The sequence below is a fragment of the Oryzias latipes genome, chromosome 7 (genome assembly GCF_053564925.1).
Source record: "Oryzias latipes strain Hd-rR chromosome 7, Olatipes_Hd-rR_3.1".
NCBI classification, from domain to species: domain Eukaryota; kingdom Metazoa; phylum Chordata; class Actinopteri; order Beloniformes; family Adrianichthyidae; genus Oryzias; species Oryzias latipes.
This window is the reverse complement of record NC_136243.1, coordinates 32,157,213-32,179,180: the sequence shown is the minus strand read 5'-3', so window position 1 is coordinate 32,179,180 and position 21,968 is coordinate 32,157,213. Positions and strand designations below refer to the sequence as shown.

The window sequence follows — 21,968 nt, the reverse complement described above, 5'->3', positions numbered from 1 at the left end:
CTTTATTTCCGGATAGGTTTGAAAAAAAAAAGAGTTTCAGAACCTTTTGGCGACTCAAAATCAGATTATTTTCAGTGTAGCTGGTTTTCCGGGGTTCGGTGTCGGTAAAGCGGACTTTCATATGTGAAATAAGGAGCTCAGAGACACGTTTGGGTGCAGAGGACCGCTGCAGCCTTTATTCTCCTTTTCATTCACATAACCTGAAGTTCATCTGTCACCTTACGTCATGAACCTGTTATCCGAACACCAATGCGGAAGTAAACAGTGTTACACACGCCCCCTCCTCCAGAGGAAACGTCCCGTTTCAACATAAAACAATAAAGAGGAATGATATATAAATAGTCTGTTATAGTCTATTATGTTACCATTGAAAATTAGCGTGGAAAATGCCAAAAATAAAAAATAAATTTAAAAAAGGGGCTCCTTTTTTTATAACGTTTTTTTAAATTTATAAAGACATTGTTGTTGTTTTTACACAGATTGAATTCAAGGAACATTACTTGAATGCTTAAAGTAGCCTAAATGTTAACGTGCATCAGCACTTTCCATCCATAAATGTGAGAATGTTTGGCCCGCTAAAGTTCTGTTTACAGTTTTGGCCCAACAACATTAATACTTCAATGTTCTTGACAGAACGTCTTAAAGTGAGAAAAAGTAGAAGTGGAGGCCTCACCCATCAAGTAGATTCTGTTTCCTCTCAAGAAGGGCGTGGCTCCGTATCGCGGGGTTGGCATGGACGTCAGCGGCTGCCACTGGTCCTTCTCTGCATCGTAAAGCCTGACCAGGGCCTGGGGGGCCGTATCTGCTCCCATACCCCCCAGCGCATACACCTTCCCATCTGAAAAAAAAAAGCGGGAAGGAAAAAAAAAAGTCACTAAAAGCTCCCCCACTTGTCTAACAGAAAACAACGTGCCAAACAACTTTGCTCTCAGAATCATTAATAAATAAAATGGGCTGAAGAAACACCTGCAAGCAGCTTCATCAACTAATGCAGCCCTTTTGTCCCCCCCCTTCCTTAACCCCCCCACAGCCACCCAGCCTATCTGCAATATTTATCACCCGTCTCCAGGAAAGTTCCCCGGAATTGGGTTTTCACAAGGGCGCAGACAAACATCCCAAACAGCTGCAGCCTCATTAGAATACAGGGAGAGGCCCGACGGAACTGCTGAGTCGGCAAAGAAAAGCTGCAGGGTGGAATAAAAGGAGCCCAGCGATGGGAAGAAAAAAAAGGCGAGAAGAACAGAGAAAGAGAGCAGAGGAGGAGGTTTAGATTAGATTAAGACCCGATCATCACTCTGAAAGCTGTAACGGGACCAAACTCTGCTAAGAGTGAGAGAGAGAAAAACGGAGAGAAGGGACAGAGAGATGATGGATCCTCAGAGCTGCGAGTTAAACTGTGAAGGAGAAAGCAATAATAAAGCTGTCCTCCTGAACGCAGCCAGTTATGACGGAGCAAATGCAATTTTTCTGGTGTACATAAAGTAAATGGTGCAGACGGAGCACTCCCAGAACAGGCAGGTGCTCACCTGGGAGTGCATGCATTTAGGAGAGTGCAGTCACAGCTGGAAAGAATTCAAGTTTGCCGTCATTTCTGAGTGCAGGGCAGACTCCTAATGTTGGTGAGGTCACATGCTGAATGCAAAAAAGGCTGAACCTCATACACTTATAGTAGGTCATGGCTATGTTGACTTTACAGATACACATTATGCATCATTCATAGAGGTACATCGCCATTTAGATCGCTAGCAGATCCCATCATGCTTTGCGTGCCAGACTCAACCTCCAGGTGAGTCTGGCTAGGATTGATGAGCTGTAGGGTTAGTGTTTCAAATAAGATTAAACTCAATTTAAAGGGCCTATTTCGTGCAAAGTGCAATTATTTGTGCTTTTAAGTGTATTATAATGTTCATTTTACACTATAAACAATCCCAAAGTGCGCTTCCAAAACCGCCAGGCTGGCAGACTTTCTCTGCAGAGCTACACGCTTTCATTTTCTACGCACGATATCCACATCCGTCTTTGCAAAAGTTCGGATTTTTGTTTTCGTGGGCGAAATACAGACACACTGCTGAAAATAACTCATAAAAATCATTCTTTAGTGTGCCAAAGGTAACTTATAATATAAATAGTTTACCCTGAAAGGCTTAAGAAAAGCAGGATATAGGCCTTTTAAATTTAAAAGGTGCTCGGGGTTACTCTTGGGGACAGAAAGGCCATCTCTCATTCAGGCGCTATGTGGGTGATCCAATTACTTTCAACTCTCTGCTTTTGTGCCTGGCTCCAGTGTGAATTGCACTCCAGGACCTCCGCTTGGACTGAATCCCACCCATGAGGTGAAGTGCTGGAGCACAAAGCGGTGAGTATTCTGGTGTCTCGGGATGTTTTGCTTGTGGCCCTGGAAGCGTAGGTGGATTGTTCTCCCTGTTTCCCCAACATTTTTTCATCATATTTTTCCTGATAATCACATACACACAAATAATTATTCCTATTTGATTGACATCTGGGGTGTAAATATACATAAAATTGGAAATTTTAGCAAAGTAGTGTATGTATTTCTTCAAGCAGATGCTTAGTTGCAGAAAATCTTTTGCACTTTTCTAACTTTAGAATACAATACAATAATGCATTTCTTTCTCTGGATATCAAAGGCTGCTTATCTGGGAATAAATGGAGGTAAGGAGGAAAAAGCTAAACCCAGAAGGGAGCTCCTGTGCTGAATATAAAAATAAAACTCTTTTTGAGCTTGCTCTTTTGGGGGACTTCAGTTTTTATGAAGCAGTAAATCAAATATGTCGTTTGCTTAGCGACAGGATGGAGCAAACAGAAATTTAAACTCACTGTGTCACAAGTGCTGCATATACTTATAGTCACATTTTTGCTTTACTATACAAGCCCAAAAATAAAAAGCCATTAACTCCATCTTCTGAATCTCTTTAAGGAAAAAAAATTCATTTTTATAGAAACTTTATCTCTGATCATGAAAACAGTGAATCAAGCTTATAGAATGAATTATTTCATGCCGGTAGGAAGGGAAAAGTATGGAGCAGTCTTTTGTCTTCCTGATTGAAGCTCAATTAAAAGCAAAACTAAATTGACACAGATGCAGTTTAACCAGTAAACACCGGGAGGCTCGTTCTATAAACAAGTCTGTCACTCCCAGGATAAAACAGCTCAGTTTTTTTATGCAGGACGGGTTAGCGTGAATGACAACGCATTAGGGGTGTTTATTGTAAGGAATGAGACTAATGTCACTTAAAAGCTCAAAAAGTTGACTTTACACGATAAAGGCCCTTTAAAGTGTTACATATTGGGGCAAAGCCCCTTTTCTTAGCTTCAAAATCTGCTGAAATTAAGTTAATGGTGTAAATGGTTGAAGAGTTTCAATAATCTTAACATCATCACTGTCGCTAAAACTCTGGTGTTAAAGGATAAAAATTTTTTTTAAAGTTAATAAATAGTGTATATGATCAAATCTTTTGTGGCCATGCACATGAATTAGCAAAGTTTACTGAAGTAAATACCTGGTTCCTACAGGCCCAGTTATCGAGTTACATCCTTTTTAAGCACTGACTGAATTCCCCTCAATACTACACTATTTAGAAATTATTCCTTCAAAACTTTTTAGTATCAAAGAAATGACTTTCATTCACCATAATTTCTGAGAGAATTCTTTTGTCTCTGTCATAGTAAACACAGCATTTATTGATACAGGTGATGTTCTGGTTCAGAGAACTTCAATATACCAGATGATCAACTTCTGTTATGCTGAGAACATTTTGTTCTTCTTTCAGGTTGTTTCTTTGTAGAATGGTTTAAGGGATTAGCCTGTCGAAAGAATTGGCACTTGGGGGGGAAAAAAGTACAATAAAGCAAACTTTTCTGAGAAAATGTGCTTGTTAAAAATGTTATTTATAATGGTTTAATGATAATAATGATAATATTTTCATACAAACTAGCATCAAAATGGGTTTTTTCAGATAATCAGGGTATATTTGTTGCATTTTCATCTATGGCTTTTAAACCCTAAGGGGCGCCAGAAGTCAAAAGGATAAAAAAAATTGATTTGGGATTTTCTGGGCAATCCGACTCAAAAGAAAATGCCACCCACTTAGAAGAGATGACCTGTTGACTCAAAATAAGCGTCACGCGTTAAGATTCTTTGGGTAGAAATGCTTCAGAGTAGCTTTTAAGATCTCATTCATGTCATGGTGTCAAATCATGCATGACTGAGTTGTTCTCTGGTGCTATATTGGGATGCGGGTGCATTGTGGATCCAGAATGGCATTAGGTAATCCAAACAAGCCCATTCTCCTCTAATTAGAGGAACTGTGCTCTGTTCTATGCCTGTCACCCCAGGAGACTCCATGGCAACGATACTGTAATCTACAGTGTTATTATGGAGTGTCTGTTTGGCAGGTTACTGAATAAAAGCCATCAGCACTCAAAGTCAGACCACTGAGTTTTCCCTGCAGCGAAACCATTAAAAAACACGGGAGGGGGGGGCAATTCAGGTCAAAAATAAGCCGAGGTTAACGTCCAGGTATGAAAAGACAAAACAGGAAAGCATCCTTCACGCTCGCTGTTGATGTCTCATTGATATTCTACTGCTTGTCTGAATAATCATCTCTTTTTGTTTTTCTCACAGCTGTTTTCACGTCTTTCATCTTTTTTCCCCCCCATTTCATTTAGTTGACAGCTTCAGTCCTCCCCTCTCTCTTTCCTTTCTTCTCTTGCCTTTCATTTCATCCTTTTATCCCATTCCCTCTCATCCTCTCTTCTCTTTTTTCTATTTTTTTTTTCTATTGGTGCTAATCCATTCAACCCCCCCGCCTTCCTCCCCCCGTTTTCCTGTCACATATTTGCTCGCCGTAGAACTGTGTGGATTTGGGTCAGAGTTTTGAAGTGAAGCAGAGATTTGTTTGCAAAAACACCAAGAACATCTGAAAAACAAAGGTACCTGCCTTTTCCCCTCTCATTTCTAAAGCTCAAAAACACATATGTCTGAGGGGTTGGGGGTCCAAATCTCTGTCACTCTGGCTGCTCCCTTCATACATTCTGCTTCCATTTTCTCAGGATTCAAAAGACATGACCCAGCTTAAAAGGAAAGAAAAGTGTTTTTTCTTCTCCGAGTGAAACGCTGGTTTCTGATAACCTGTTGGACTCCTCCACTCAGCGCAGGTTTACCGACTCGAACTGCGCGCAGATAGATCACTCCAGCTGTTCCACTATTTTTAGAGGCCTCCTGCTCGCAGGCTCAGTCTGGATTAGAGACACTCGGAGGGAGAAAAGACGACAACAAAGTAGCAAGAAAGAGGGAAAGCAAATAGGAGCCTGAACCAGGCGGCTCAGGAGGATATTTTAAAAGAATTTAATACGCAATAAATCTGCTGGGAGGAAAACGTTTTACTGGAAAAGCTGCTGATTTTTTGCTTTTTACATTCAACAAAGAAGCTTTCTCAGCTTTTTCCTTCTTTGGATAATAGTAAAGTTAAAGCCCCGCTCCAATCATCGTTTGATCTATTGCAAAAGCTTTCCCATGGGGCTTTTAATTATGATCATATCAGTAGTTTACTAGAAATTTGCCTCTGGTAGGCCGGACCGCTGACGCTGGGTAAGCCTGCGAACACTTCCCATCATCCCTTTGTTTGCACTCTCTCCCGCTAGCTTACAGCTCCTCACACCCTAAACCTGACATTACCAGAGCAACAAAAACGGCGAGAAATATCAGCGATAACCAGCTGTACAGATCCCAGCTCAGAGGAAGAAAACACAGATGGATTTATTTGTCTTCAAGTGGGTGCATCAGAATGGAGCTTAAAACCCACCAAGTGTAAACTGTACATCACAAAAGCTATTTTTTTATCGGCTTTTTTTCTTCTTCTTTTTTTCGCTGCTTTTGATACACAACTCAAACATTATTTAAAATGTAATGTTGGTAATATAAGTCCTCCATCATCAGAAAAATGACACAAAGAACACGTTAAAAACATAAAAAACACACATTTCTTTGGAGCGGGTCTTCAAAAGATCACATTGTGAAAAATCCTTCAGCACAATTTGTTTTTTGGATGGTTCAGAGATGCTTTAACCGGTTAATAAATAAAAAATAAAAATAAAAACTACTCAACTCAGTTGTAGCTTAATTTTAACAAAATATTCTCTTCAGGAGGTGCACTGCAAACATCTGCCTCCATTTAACCCAATCTTCTGGATCATTTCCTGTGAACATTTTGCTCTCTACAGACTCCATTAATATCTCCTTTGGTTTTCCTCCAACCCAGTGGTCTCCAACACTTTTTTAAGCCACGGACCAGTTTAATGTCAGACAATAAGCCCAGAAACAGAAAACAGAAAATCTGTTTTTCAAATAAAAATGCTCCTATGATGTGCAAATAGACCGTCCGAAAATGACACCGGATGACACAGATTCAATCAAAGTTTTTGATTTGTAGAAGTTGTTTCAGATGTGTAAAAGTGTAATATAGGGGCTTTAACAGAACGCCATTTTGAGAATGAAAACTTATCCTACAAAGCTAAAAGATGAATTCTGATATGTTTCTTATTAACTTTGGACTATTCATTTAGCAGTCTGAGCAACAGCTTTAAAGCTGTATTAGATCTATTTAACCCTTGTGCTGTCTGGTGGGGTCCAGATGACCCCACCCTTACATTGCCATGTTCTCCCTACCATGACAAAGGTGGATAAAGGTGGAAAAGGATTTCATGTAATCCATGAAAACCAGTGAAGATCACAAATCATTGAAGAAAAAAGGTTTAGAGCACTGTCTAGTGGGTCTAGATGACCCAACTCCCAACGTTAACGTGGCTTGGAGGCAAATGTCTTGACATTGTTCCAACATAAAGTCATGGACGTATGTGGTAGAGAGAATTTTCCAAAATAAAACTTCCTACAAAAGCAGAAATTAAACAAAATGGAAATAATTTGAGCCACGAAATGTATTTTCACCCTGGGTCTCCAACTTCGACATCCTTTTACTCAACTAAGTGCCTATAGAGTCAGACGTCAATGACGTATCTGTATTGTCCAGATGACCCCACCCTTACATTGACGTGTTCTTCCTACCATGACAAAGGTGGATAAAGGTGGAAACATTTCATGTAATCCATGGACACCAGTGAAGATCACAAATCATTGAAGAAAAAAGGTTCAGAGTCTAGTGGGTCTAGATGACCCAACTCCCAATGTTAAAGTGCCTATGATAGCACAAGGGTTAACAGGACAGATAATCTCTGACATCAGTCATGAAAATAAAGCATCAAGAGGGATTTTAGTTCACCTACCTGAAAACTGAAACTGGACAGGATAAAGGAAAGTTTGAAGCTCTTTAGGTTCTCTCACATGACACTCAAAAATTCTAACAATGTCCAAATTTAACCTTAAAAAAGAACTAAAACAACTAATGAAGACCCAAACCCAGAAGAGATGTCATGGGAGGAATGATATTTCGACATTGAAACTCTATTTGAAAAATAAAAAATAAATAAAATGTATTTGTGCTGTTTTTACACTGCTATTTCATTGATTATAGTCTCACTAAATCATTTTAGATATGTATTTACTTTCTTGTGTTGTTACTAATACCTAACAGGAAAAAAATGGTCGTGTTCACCTGTTGCGGCTGCAGTGACATCGTGTACCAAACACCTCTAAAGGGCACCTGGCTCGGCCTAATGAACACCCGTCAATATCAAATCAATAACTTTCACACCTCCTCGTGGCTCCAGTAATTTACACCGTGTTCTGGTCAAAGAGGACTCAATTTGTAGAAGCACATGTTGTTACAGGTGCAGGACAAATGTCAAACCAGGGATTTCTTTCTTTCCGTTCCAACATAATCTAAGAGTTTCTATTTTCTGTAGATTTATGACTGACTCAGGTTTTTCTCTCCAGAGGGGATTTTCAGGCCAGCTGCCTCCACGACGCCACTGCAGCCCGAAATAGAAGATGTGTTTGGGTTTCGCTCTGTTCCCTCAGAGAGATATGACCCGGATGATGAAGAGCGACAAACTGGTGGAGGGAATCTCTACGGCTAGCTTCATTGTTTGCTCAAAAATGAAGCCAATTTTCCACTCAATAACAGGTCAGGGAGGAAACTGTATGGAATCAGGCTTTACTGGAGCCCAACAGCAGAGCAGTCGATGGGAAAGGTACAGTTGACACATCAAACCGCAGGATTCTCTTGAAAGCGGGTGAAAGAGTGAATCAATAGTCCTGCCAAAAGCTTTGCCGGGAGACCGGATAATCAAAGTGTGTCACTTATTGGCCCAAAAGGTGGCTGGTTTTAGTGGTGGAAAGAAAAGTGGAGTGCTCAGTAGCCTGACTTTAGAAGTTCCAGCGTGGAAACAAGCAACACGTCTGCAGCTTCCAGTCGTGTTCAGAGGCCTATATCCTGCTTTTTCAAGTCAATTCATTTTTATTCATATAGCCCAATATTTACGACAGTAGTCATCTCAATGGGCTTCATACCGGTAATTGTGTAATAGACATGAATCATAAAGAATATAAAGTCAAAGAGTTCAGTAGGGAATGGCCGTATTGTGAATATAAAATGAAAGCGTTTAGCCGATCATCGCCAGCTCCACTGAGAAAGTGTGTGTTAGTCTGGGGGCAGAGCTGGCAGCCCGGACTCTTCCTGGAAGGGGCTGTTTCTCACTTTCATACATACGAAAGTGAGAAACAGCTTTTTTTTGGTAGATTGGGAGGGGCTGGTGCTCAGAGCGAGGTTATTAAAGCAATGCTTATAAATGTGTGATTGGATAAATGAGGATAGAACATGATAATACACTTAAACGCTCAAAAAAAAAGAGGATTGCATGATATAGGCCATTTAATGCAGCTGCAGTGCAGACACGTCCATTTCCTCAGACAAGAGGGGTGAGAATTGCCAGCAACAGGATCAGCTTTTTATTCAGAGGCACAGTTTTAAACACTGGTGCTGGCTTTAAAGACCCACTGTTTTTTGGTGTTTTTATCATGTTCTTGTGGCATTTTTCTAATGATGGAGGAAAAAGCCAAGAAGATTGTGCTCAAAATTGTCTTTCTGAGGATTTCTTTAATTAAATCGTTGTGAATCAGGAGCAAACAAAAACAAATTCTGTTTGAAAAATTAATTTAGATAACTAAATTTTAAAAAATACACCAAAATATGTTCAATCAAGTTAAATGAAGTTTAAAAGTATTATATTTCTTAAAGTGTAATTTAAGAAAAGTGTCTATGAAGACTCTCATTCATCCAGGTTGGTTCCATTGTAGTAGGTTTAGGGGATGTCATCTGGACTTGGTTTTTAAAGTTAGAAGGCCTTTCACCTCTTATCCAAGAGGCTTTGTCAATTCTGAATTAGCTGATCTAAGAGCTGGTATATATATGCATTCATGGGGGAGGAGTCAGACCTGAAACTGGAGGTATTGTCCACTTAGCCTACATGGTTTCGGGTCGTTAATAGTCCTTTGTCCTCAGCTGGGGGTTGGGGAGCCAGTGACTCCCTCTCCAAATTGGTCGTCTCTTTCAGCGGTTAACGACTCAGGTGGAACTGGTTTGGTTTGTTTAGGTTTCAAAACACTGCCGTAGATGGATGGAAGAATAAACCTGAGACCACCATTCTTATTAAGAGAAGGTTTATCCTTCTTGACAAAGATGGCTTCTTTCACTCCTCGTTCAAACCATCCTTTCTCTCTGGCTAGAATTCGGACTTCACTGTCCTCGAAAGAGTGGTTTGTGGCCTTCAGGTGGAGATGTACTGCAGACTCAGGTCCACTTGGGTTGGCTCTGCGATGTTGGTAAAGCCGCTTGTGTAGAGGTTGTTTGGTTTCTCCTATATGTAAAATGTTTTTGTCTTTTTAAAATTGAAGAAAAAAAAATAACTTTGTATGAAATTAAGTTTTTGGTAAACATTTTACATGGGAGTGAGAAGGTAAAATTTTTTGAAAACATAAAAACCTCTAAAAGTATGAAAGGAACATCCGCAACTTTCATAGCAGATTGTGGAGAAACAATGCAAAAAAAAAAAAAACATAGAAAATCACAAAAACATTTTTGCTAAAAATGTCAAGCCTTTTGAATTCTGTGCATCTGATGTCCGACATCAGACCTTCACGTGGAGACAGGACATCTGTATCACATGAGAAGCATGAAACTTAATGAGGCATGGCAGGAAAAAAAAACCCTGCCGTGGTGGCTCAGCAGCTGTTGGGGGCAGCAGGTGAGACGCTGTCTCATGAATCCTGCATTTTAAGAAGACATCTGAATGTCTGCAATATTGGTGAAGGAGTAACTAGTCCTTTCTGTGAGACGATTAAAGAAGAACAACTAGTGAATCAAGTTGAGTGGTCAGGAACTACAACATCGCTTATGACACAAAACTGAACAAAACATTTTGCTATTGCATGCTGTTCTAAAACAGGGAAATTAACGAAAACCTTAAAAGGGTCCATTAAACAAATGTGTAACAAATATTAAAGAATCGTTTTATCGTTTTATCGTTTATGAAATCTTTGCACGACTCAAACCCCAAATGAATTTGCAACAACTCAAAACTATTTGTTGTCATGAAACACATAATTTGATGCATTGGTGACTCAGGACGTCTTCAACGTTTTCTCAATTAGGAAGATAAAATATTCCTACTTTTCAAAACAAATTATAATAACAAAGATGCAAATACGATTAAGATCTAATAAATAAGGTAAAGTTTTCCTTTTCAGTTTAATGTCTAGAGCAGAGGTCTGTAACCTTCATTTGGGGTGATTTTCTCACCATCCACAACCCCCCAGGAGCAGCAAAGTCGTACAACGACACTGTTTTGTATTTATGCTAATGTTACAATCATGATAATAGAAATGAACCAGTGTTTTATTTTTGGCATGAATAAAACATAAGGGGATAATTGCTTTTTATTTTTTTCATTCAAAAATGAAAAAATGTAAAGATTTTGACAGAAACTTCTGACTTATTTTCAAAATAAAAGACATCCTGTGCGACAAAGGATCATCTGAATGGAGAACATTTAGTAATAGATTGCGTACTGCTAGTAATAAAAAATAAAAAAACAAAGGTAATTTTACAATTTTTTGGTGCACCATAGCAAGAAAATTGTAAAACCAGAACCAATCAGATCAACTTAAAATTCTTTACATTTTTTTTTCAAAAATCAATGTTGCATCTTGGGACCACACAATTGTTTTAGTAGGACTACAAAGCTACACCACTTGAAGTGTTGTTGGAGCATTATGGGTACTGTAGTCTGGTGGATTGATGCGTAATGTCCTTCAACTGTTTGTGAATGAGTTGTGACGACTGTTTTTCACTTATAGTCCAAAAATACGATCCTTTGTAAAATATTTACCTTTTTTGTTTGTTTGTTTGTTTTTTCAGCCAGAGAGCCTAAATAAAAGGGGTAAAAGAGCCGTGTGGCTCTGGAGCCTCAGCTTGCAGACCTCTGGTCTTCAGTCATAACCAGTTTTAGGACACTTCTTTACATATCTTAACATTTGAATATTCCCAGAGGCTTGATTTACATTTTTATCCCACTCAGGGAAAGAACTGAGCCCCGGCATTTCCTGGCAGGATTGTAAATCTAGATTGAAAGAGGGTCACATGTGTGGCTGTTCTTTGATGAGCCTTTAATAGTATTTGGTCATCGTAATATTCACTGAAGAGAAAACTGCCCAGCAGTCGGTTCTGTCTGGAGCCAAACACGGTCAAGATGCAGAGTTGCTTTCGTCAGACGTGAGAAAAGTAGAAGAATTGCTGTTTGCTTTGTTTTATCACAGAGCCTCTGTTTCTTTTTGTCCTGAAGTACCTTTTACAACCATCCATCAGTAAATGGTTTCCAAGCAATCCAAGCAGCAGGGACACAGCTAAGAACGATGTCAGACATTGAATTAGAGGCTCATTTTAAGCTCTCTCTGTGATCTTACTTCATATTTCAGTGTGTAGTTTTTTGTTTTGTCTCATGCTGTTTCACGTTGGCACTTTTTAATAAGTGCTACTGCTTCTGAACACATGAGACCTGCTGGTTTAGGGCTCCCAGATTAAATTTCTGTGCACTTTGATTTTGTTTTTCTGAAGAACAAACTCTTGTTTTTCTGTCTCTTACTCCAATGCGCTCCTCTTTTTCTGTCATGTTGAGTCTTTCACTCCCTTTACGAGAGTTCTCTATTCCTCATATTTCCCCTGTGGATCTGTCTCTAGTGTCCGTTTGACTCGTCTGTTCCCTAAACTTTCCTCACAGTTTTCCTAACTCTCTACAGTTTTTTTCTTAAACCTTTTTGAGACACACTTTTCTCCAACTCATTGACTCCACTTTTACAGCTGGTAAAGCACACATTTGACTGGTTAAATATCAAATACGATGCCCTCTCTTGGCACAGATTTAAATTGCCTGGGAATTTTCACTGAAATCTTTACCATAAGCTCTTCACCAATTCAAATACCAGCACCTAACACATTTTTCACTCAATCATTTCAGTTTAAATGGCCTATAACAAGCTAAATCAAAATTTTAAGCTTTTAATTGTCTTATAACGCTCATTTTTTATGAAAAGAAACCCCTTAGTGGTATTTTGATCCTTTCCCGCATTTCTGACTATTAAAAAATTGCGCTCTGAGCACCAGCCCCTCCCAACCCACGAAACGAGCGGGTTCTCATGAGGTGGTGCAGACGAGTGAGTACAGCCCCTACCAGGAAGAGTTACTCGTCTTTGTCTCAAAGCCTTTAAATGAAGTCACAAGTTGGTCAAGCATATTGACTGGACTTTATTCTGTTTACTTTCATGACACTTCTAAAATACTGATAAGATGGGATAACAAAAATACACCCATGGGTCCTGGCATTATTGTCAATTGATAATAACATCCCACTATTAAGCTCCAATTTGAACTCTAACGAAATAGCTGTTTTAAAAAGAATCATCCATCTACAGTTGAAGACAAACAAAGCAAAACGCATCAAAAATGGTTTGACTGCACAATTGTGTATTTTTTATGTAATTCTGGCTTTTTTAACATGAAAGTTGATGGACAGTTGCTCCTATCTGATACCAGGCCCTAGTGGTAATTTGAGGAATAACAATATACTTCTGATTTGATGATTAATTGATCTGTTTTTGTGTTTTTTCTTTTCTTTCTTTATTTTTGGGGCTTGTTAAATGTAGTTGTGCCATGGCTTACAGCTGTGTCTAGGTCACTGACTTTATTATGAAGGAACACAGTGCATATCCCATCTCAGCCATCTGGTAGTACTGGGCTGATTTTATACTTGAGTTATTTTGCAAATCCCACATTTTTCAAGTATGGTCAGTTGTTGGAATATTCTCTCAAGTATTTGTTCGCTGCCAGGGAATGTTATGCTAATCTGTTAATACGTCGGCTGAGACCAAAACTTTCGCTCCAGTGCTATCCAGTGATTTATCGTAAAGCTCTTCTACTGTTTACGCAATCAATGCAACTTAAACAGATTATGACGTGGGAAAGAGCAGCTTTGTCCCGATATGCAACACATTGCAACCATAGCTATTGCGCCATAGTGGCACAAGCTGGTTTTCTCCGCCTCAGAATCCGACGGAGTTACATTAATTGCATAAACTGTCAAAGATTTACGGAAGAGCGTTTGATATTTTGATGTTGCCGCCAAAAGCTCTGGCGTTAAAGGGTTAAAAGAACTCTGATGTTGTGATCAACATCAGTTTTGAACATACAAAGCAAGAGTTTCCTAATAAGTCACTGCTAGTAAAGTTGCCCACTACATTAAGATGACAGTGATCTCTTCATTCCATCCGTGATGTCGGGTCCTTCTACACTGAAGCATGACTGACTGTTTCACTGGTGTAAAAAGCCACCAAGAGGTCAGTCATCAAATAAATTAAATTGCTGTCAAAACGGCTACAATGCAAATCGTGTGAACTTGTCTCCTGGTTGCACCGCCCACTCGCAATCAGCATGATCCCACCAGAGTCTATTTTAGGCACTTAGCCACAGAAAACATCACACCTTTGTATGGAAAGGAACCAAGCTGGTGGATATTCAGCAGAGAAGAATATCAGTGGATCAAACCCAGGATCTCATAGTAGAGGCTCTTGAAAGCAAAATTAGGTCGAGAAAAGCTTTTTGGAAGCTTCTCCCACACGCGGCGGGAGGTTCAGGGTAACACGCCTTTGGACAGACGTCAAGCAGAAATTTTGAGGCATTTAAAAACAAAGACGGTGTAGTAATAGTACAGTTATACAGTACAGTAACAGCAGTACTTTGATGAGCGAATTGGGTTTGGTGTGAACAGACGGTTTATATATATGATGCACTTGCTAGGTGCGCACATAGAGGTTGGGTGGAATCTGCGGTGCGTGTGCGGAAGCGTGGTTATTGATCTGTGTTTTTAGAGCATGACTTGCGGGCGCACTAAGTGGTCCACGCGGGCGACCATGCACCCGCAGACACTGCCTCGGGGAACCCCTGTTCGTGTTCATTCGTGATCCATCTCTGAAAGTTTCATGTAAAGACCGCCACTCTTCTCAACCTCTCCACGTATATTCACATATGACCAATTCTCATCTGTGCAATATGTGCTAAACGGATCAGTGGCTGTGTGACACGGCCTTAACTGGATTGAAATAAGGTTCATGGTCCAGATAGACCTTGATGATCCCAGTTCATGCCAGCAGTTCTGCAGCTTTAGGCCATATCTGCTTTGGGTCATCTTCTACTGCAGGACTATCATTGCTGTGCTTCTTTTAACGGTGTGTTTATTCACCAGTAATCAGGAGATGTTCCTGAGCTTTCATAGTACCTTAACCCTACTCGTCTAACCAAAGCTGGCTGAGACCAATAGAATAAAAAAAAAAAGTTGTTTTTTATCTTTTAAGAGAGGTATACTGCATAAATCTATAGAGTTCTGTGTAGAAAAATGGTGGGATCTATGAAAAAGCTTAAAACGAGTCACATGTTTAATGCAAAGAGGAGATCATACAGATTTTATTGGCACTTTAAATTCCTTATGCAGCAGCCGCCATCAATCTCAGCTGGGGAGGGATTTAATGCTTGTCCTCAAAGAAAAATTGGCTGATCCTGATATCTGGCAGCATCGTCTCTATGCAGATGAATTCCTCCAGAGTTGTGACCTTTACTGTACATCCACTTAGCTTTTCACCAGGGTTTAGACTGATGCCAAACACAGACAGAACTTCACAAAGGCAAGGCAGTCTTTCATCTTGATAAGTAAGTGTCTCCAAATCTTCAACAGCAGTGGATTAAGAGACTCATACTTTACTTTGGTTGGTTTTATATTTGTATTCATTCTCCGTAGGGCCTTAAAGTCACCTTGGTTGTGAAGTGGGGCTTCATAAGCCATCTATCCATCCTCTAACCCTGCTTCACTCCCTTTAAGGGCCATGGGGTTGTTGGAGCCTCTCCAGCTACTGAAGGGCAAAGGTGGGTACACACTGGACAGGAGTTCATCACTGGACAACACAGAGACAGACAACTACGCACTCATATTCACACCTGAGATACAGTTTTGTACTGGAACCAATTAACCTATAAACTCAGAGCTAAAAAACACAAATGCATGAAAAAACTTCACTCAGAAAGGACCCAAACCAGGGCCTACAGGCGTGAGTGCTAACCACTGCACCACCATGCAGCCCTGCTTTGACTGGACTGAAATATTGAAAGCATGAATAAAAAACATATTTCTTCTCTTGAACTTCTATGAACTCCTTCCAGGTACTCACACCTCTAGACCTGTTCTTCTGTAATCGTAGTTTTATTAAAAACAAGCACAAAGTTTTGAAAACCTTTCATGAAATCAACCCTTTAACACCGGGAAGGTCATGGCGAGAGCTACATGACACAAGCTCTTTGACCTACTGTAACTGACAGTTTAGGCGATCAGCGGGAATCAGCTGATTTGGACGCTGAGAAAAGCAGTTTTTCATGTTGGCGTTCCACAGCCGTGCAACACATTAGGCCATTCAACTGCCTGAAAGCGAGCATGCCTGCTTTGCTGATGAGTTTGATTGACAGATTCATTAGCCAATAGTGACATTAGCTGATCTGCAGCGTGAAGGGAGTCTCAATATTCACCGTAGAAAAATCTCTCACAAATGGGAGATTCACAAATGAGAGCGGGTTTGTGAATGCACATTCTAACATTCGCACGATATGTGAGTTCAAATTACAAGTGTACCTAAAAATGATGTTTGTGAAGCATCTATTGTGATTTTCTGAGAACTTTATTGTGAATTTCTGAAAAATGTATTGTGTGTTTGTGAAACACAGCGTGCACATTTGTGAGAAACACTTAGTGTGCATTTGTGAAACACAACGTGTGCATTTCCAAATTAATATTGCATGTTTGCGTAAAATCACAGTTGTCAATCAGAGCGTGTGTATTTGTGAAACAGGTTGTGTGCATTTCAGATTATTGAGACTGAATTAACTCCGTATCGGTCCGTTCTGACCGACGCTCACGTAAAGGAACTGCTCAGAGAGGCTATGACTGACTATAAACCTGATCTGCAGAGGATTACTAGAAACAAGAAAAATCCCACTGAGATCATCATCCCATCACTGCAACAACGTAAGAAATTCTGAGATGTACTTTGGAAAACGCAACTGACAGAGCATGCTTGTGTGAACATTTTAATATTCCATCAATTATCAGTTTTTCATGCAAAAGTCAATCATTGGTTAAAAAGAAAAAGTCATAAAAGAAAACATTTTTTTACTGAGGGTTCAAATTAAATTTATGCTACACACACATGAAATGTAATGTATTTAATGTGTTTATTGTTATTATGAATTACTCAGACACCAGAAGGATGCTCTGTCCAGATGTTTGTTGGTGTGAGGGTCAGTGAAAGAGGAATGTTGAGATACAAAGAATTACCAGTTAAATACTGTTGGATGAACGGTGAAATATTCAGTTTCAGTTTCTATCATCATAAATATGACTTCAGAGGAGTGTGTGAGATGAGAGAGAGGATGCCTGTGTGTGTGGAGGGGGTATCTGACCTCCAGGGTAGTCGTGTTAACTCTGGCTAAGCTGCATTTGATGTGTGTGTTGAGTGTGGACACTTTCCTTGAAATAAAAACAAGTACAATACTTGCTGTTGTACTGTCGGGAGAGGAGTGTGTTATGGAAAATAATATGGCTTTAATTGCGTGTGTGTGTGTGTGTGTGTGTGTATACGTCTTGGAAGGTCAGTGTGTGGTGTGGCTCTTTGACTCTCAGTAAAAAAAATTCGGCCTCTTGGTGTCAAACTTGTTCACCACCCATAATCTACTGCTGAATGAGGGATTCCCCCTGCAAACAAAGCCGACTATCTGCGGTGGAGCAAACAGTCAAGCGGGCAGCCCTAAATAAAGTTCTCTTGGGCAGCCGGGGGGGCATAGATGGGGGAGAGTATGCGGCGCCGCAGAGCCGAGGACCCTTCAGCTTTATTTTGGACTGTAAAAGCGTGTCCTTTTTTCTGATGTTGACTCCATCAGACTCTACCAGCCCTTTTTTTGTATGTACCTGTCACTCCCATCAGCACAGCCTCGTGTTGCTGCTTTTTTCTGCTTGCAGCGGTAATCAGGTTTTCAGCTGAAGCCTCACTGAAGTAATTGCGAGCAGCTGCAATAAGTGTCTCCATTCGCTAACCGCTGTTTTAATTTGTGAACTTGAGCTGAACAAAACAAGATGGGTTCTGGCTGTGGAAGGAACCCGTGCGGTGTAGGGAACACGGCTTCCTGTTCAGGGTTTAAGCGATTACATCGTTTTCTTCTCTAGATAATTGACAACCTTCAGGTTCCGGTCCAAACGGCCATTAATTGGCGCAGAAGAAGAACCTGGGCGCCGTGCATAATGAAAACCCACCTGAAGAAGTGGCAGCGTGTCAGCATCTCACAAAGCTTGCATGCACGTGCAGTGCAGTGAGAAGTGGCGGTGAGGGGGGTGGGGGGGGTGGGGGGATAGGTGCAGGCATGTCAGAAAGTGCACAATGATGATGAGATACAGAGACAAGGCAGCTGCGATGTTGTGCAGGCGCGTCATTATTTGTCAAATACAAGGTAGCCTGCGTTAACCTGAAGTGACAGCTCAGTGACGCACGGCGAAGGCTTCGGCGCCGACACACAAGCAGCAGCCTCACACACCGAGTCCGGTCTAATGCCGAATAGTCTACAATTCCTCCGATTAAACTTTGCAACTTAAAACAAACAACTTTGGTTTAGATTCAAAACCAAATAAAGTGACTGAAGGAGAAGGAGAGCATTTTATCTTGAAAAAAAATGTGGTAAAAACATGACTTAGTTATGTTAAAGAGCTTTAAAGTCCCACTCCAGTCATCTTTTGATTTATTATCAAAGTGTTCCCAATGGTCTTTTAATGACACAACGGTCTGGGTGAATACTCAATTCTGATTGGCTGCAGGGTGTAGATTAAAAAGCAAAACTGAGAGCTCTCTATTTACATCTCTACTGAGCGTGTAAACTGAGACGTCTATTAAAATAAACTATTAAAAAAGCTCACAAAACCTTTGACTTTCCATCTATGATTTGTGTTTTGTATATTTTATATTCTTCATTCATAATAATTTTACCTTTGATTTCCTGCAAAACTTTATGTTTGTACATCTGAATGGAAGTCAAATTTTAATAATAAAAATGTCAAACCTTTTTTTTATCATTTCTTTAACCAGTAGCACCTGCAAAAACTGTAAACTTTGCCATTTTGAGCATTAATTAGTTCTTTTAAACTTAAAAAGTAGCACTAAATGTTGTGCTAAGCATTAGACTGCACGTTTTACTTTTTTTCCTCTAATTTTGTGTTTCTGATTTCATTTTGTAGAAATGACCAAGCTTCTTTTTCAACTATGATTCATTATTTTTTTTAAATAATAACTATTTATTTAAATTGATCATTTTTCAGCTTTACTACTTTTTTTTTAACTCTGTGCATCTAATTCAGATAATCTGGAAGTGAATTTTGCTTCTTGTGGAAATGATTCACCTTTCTCTCTTACATTTTTATTTAATGATACTTAACTTTCCTGAAAGATGAATGAGCATTAAATGGTGCTGCCAAATGTGTTGTTTCCAGTCTAGTGAAGCTTCTTTTAATCCGTCTTTTTCTTTCTTCTGTTAATTAAATGAAGTTCTGACAGATTTTTGCTGCCTTTGTGAGAAAAAAACCCAAAAGCAGTTAGAGCAGACAAGTGGAAAAAAACATAAAATCTTCTAAAGTAAACTTCCTTTTCCAACCATAAATTTAGGTGTAGTTTAAATGATCACATAGTTTGCTTGATATGGACTCAGACGAGTGGAAGAAGGTATTGCAATAAATCCAGATGAATTCGGCGCTTGGTGAAGACAGACGATGAATTAATGTGTCTGAGGGCCCCAAACAAAAATATAAAAAAGCCCAGCACCTTATTAAAATGATAAATGGTTGGACAGCCACCTGGCTGCGTGTCTGTTTTGTGGAGCCAACAACAAAGGCAGCTGCTGCATTCGAGGAATCTTGTGTGGGAAGTTTCCCTGCTATTGCCTGGAGGTTATTAAAAAGGCATCAGTGTTTTAGATAATGATTTAGCGTATAAATGATTTTCTTTTATGAAGATGTGGTCCAGGACGATGGGTCATTAGAGAACCGGGGGCTGTTTATTCACTGGACGATGGGATTTTTTGTTCTGGGGGTTTGATCTCATTAGAGGTCCTAAAATGGATGAAGGGTAAGGTTTTCTTTTTAGTTTTCTGGCTGGAGATCCTTGAAAACGTTTGAATTTTAAAGTTTTTTTTCAATGTCTATGAAGACTCTCATTCATCCAAATTGATTCCATCATAGTAGTAGGTTTAGGGAATCCGTTTGTTTCAATGATTTGTAAGTTCTTAAAGTGGCTCTAAGCTATAATTGGGTTTTCTGTAGATCAAATAAAATGAAAAACTCTTCCTATGCAGAGAAAATATGACTAAACTTCAAAAGAAAACTCTACAGGACACATTCCTGTAGAGTTTTCTATGGAAGCATATGTGTCTCATAATTCAAAGTATAAATGCCGGAAATGCTTTTCAATTTTGCACAATAAAGTGATGTTTGTTGACTTAAAAATAAAAATGAAAAACCAACACAGCTCATTCTGCCCCTTAATTGAAATGATATAGAAAATGGTATTTGACATTTCGTTTTCAAACATTTCTCTTGTAAATGTGTTCCAAAATTCAATTAGAAATATCTAATTTGACAATTGAAATGGATTAACAAAAAATGCTTTTTCATTTTGACAATGCAACTGCATCGATTGACTCAAAAATAAATGTAAAAATCGATTACCCAAAATGCATTTTCATTTTCTACTTAAACATCGCTTATTCTGTGACATCCACCGTGCAAAAACTGTCGCACTTTTCATTTCTAGCCAGCATTTCCATTTCTTGTTTTTTGATGAAGATGACTCCCAAATTTCTAGAACTTGTGTGGGAAAACCACACACAAAGAAACCAATTAAATGGTGTTGCTGAGAGGCTGACACAAAAGACCAACACTTCTGTCTTGCCTGATGAAGATATTTTTCCCTTTTGATCGATCTAAACTGGGCAAGTCCAATCAGACCAAGGCCAACTTCAAAGCTTCAAAGCACAGGAACATTTTTAGTGGCCCGCGATAAATTAGAATGGGTGGTTTCAGTGCTTGGGGGGGGGGGGGGGGGGGGGGGGGGGTGTCTCCAGGAGGTCGACGTTGCAGTGCTATCCTGTCACCACTGGGGGGCCAGATGACGTCCCTTTGCTCTGGGAAGGGACGCAGGTGTGTTGGTGAGGAAAAAAGGCGTTTTCAAGCTAAGCGGACGAATGCATACATTGTCGTGCCTCATGGGCCGGATGAAGTCTTGCTCCTGATCTGTGAGCAGGTTAACACAAGGCTCAACATTAATCGCCATTATGTTACAAATCATAAAAACTACAACAAACCTACTGGTGACAAGTCTAAACAACCAATTAGAGGCTATGCTGTGCAGCAGATAATGTTCACGAGCAAATCCAAATCTAGTGAAGCGGTGACGGACGCTAGCTTTCTGGTAGCTTAAGAAATAGTCATTTGGTGACTACGAGTTTGTGCAAGACTATGCTTTGAAAGTGGCCGACATTATTCCATTCCAGAGGAAGAAAACTAAACTTTTTCACCAGCATTGCCTCCAATGTTGGGTTCCTAAATTGGCCCTCCGATACCAAAACTTTTAAAAATTTAAAGCAATCATGATGTATAGAAACAATCAGTGGCAATCTGATACCGCCACAGACTGAGTCAAACTATCTGCAAACAAAAAAGCGGTCACGCGCACAGAGCGGGACCGTCAGAGACTACCTCCTCATTCTAGGAGTGGAGAGGCTGGACTGGACCGCCAGCAGTCCTCACCTCAACCCCGCTGGACGCTAGAGGGATCGGCGTTGGCGTGGAAGCCTGGCAGAGAAGACCGGGCCAGTTTTTCACCTACTTGTGGCTCTACTTTAAAGGAAACTAAACAAAGAGTTCCAACTGTAACAGATTTAAAGCTGTTCCACCAAATCAAAGTGTTCTTACATTTTCTGTTATGATTCAGTTGCACATCAGAGGATGAAACAACGCAGCCGTCGTCAGGGTGAGCACGTGTGTCTCCTCCAGATCGAGACTGCTCCAACTGCAGCTCAGTTGCATAATGCACACTTTTAAACGCTGGCACATCTGTTATTTATAGATCAAGTCTAACACAGTTTTCAAGAGAGTCTGGAGACAGGCTGCTTCATGTAAATTAGCTGGAAGACAAGCCTCCTCCGGTTGTCCTTGTATCCAGTAAAAACCCAATTAGTATATTTTTAGAGCCGCCGGCCTGCCTCAGAGGTGAAATGTAATCATGAAATGGAACATAAAACTGATTTCACCACAGAGAGTCAACAAGGTTCTTAAATCCCACAATAAAACTCCCAGCGGCTGTCATG

The 21,968-nt window shown here is 40.0% G+C and overlaps 1 protein-coding gene across 3 annotated transcripts in view; it reads right to left on the bottom strand.

Annotated features, from left to right (window-relative positions):
- The window catches only part of klhdc8b (kelch domain containing 8B), a 133,784-nt gene that overhangs the window by 42,292 nt on the left and 69,524 nt on the right, over positions 1–21,968 (bottom strand). For all 3 annotated transcript variants that reach the window (XM_078949600.1, XM_023956361.2, XM_078949601.1), the window contains exon 3: positions 674–838. In XM_078949600.1, the coding sequence (XP_078805726.1) occupies positions 674–838 (165 nt within the window). The remainder of the gene's footprint in view (positions 1–673; positions 839–21,968) is intronic.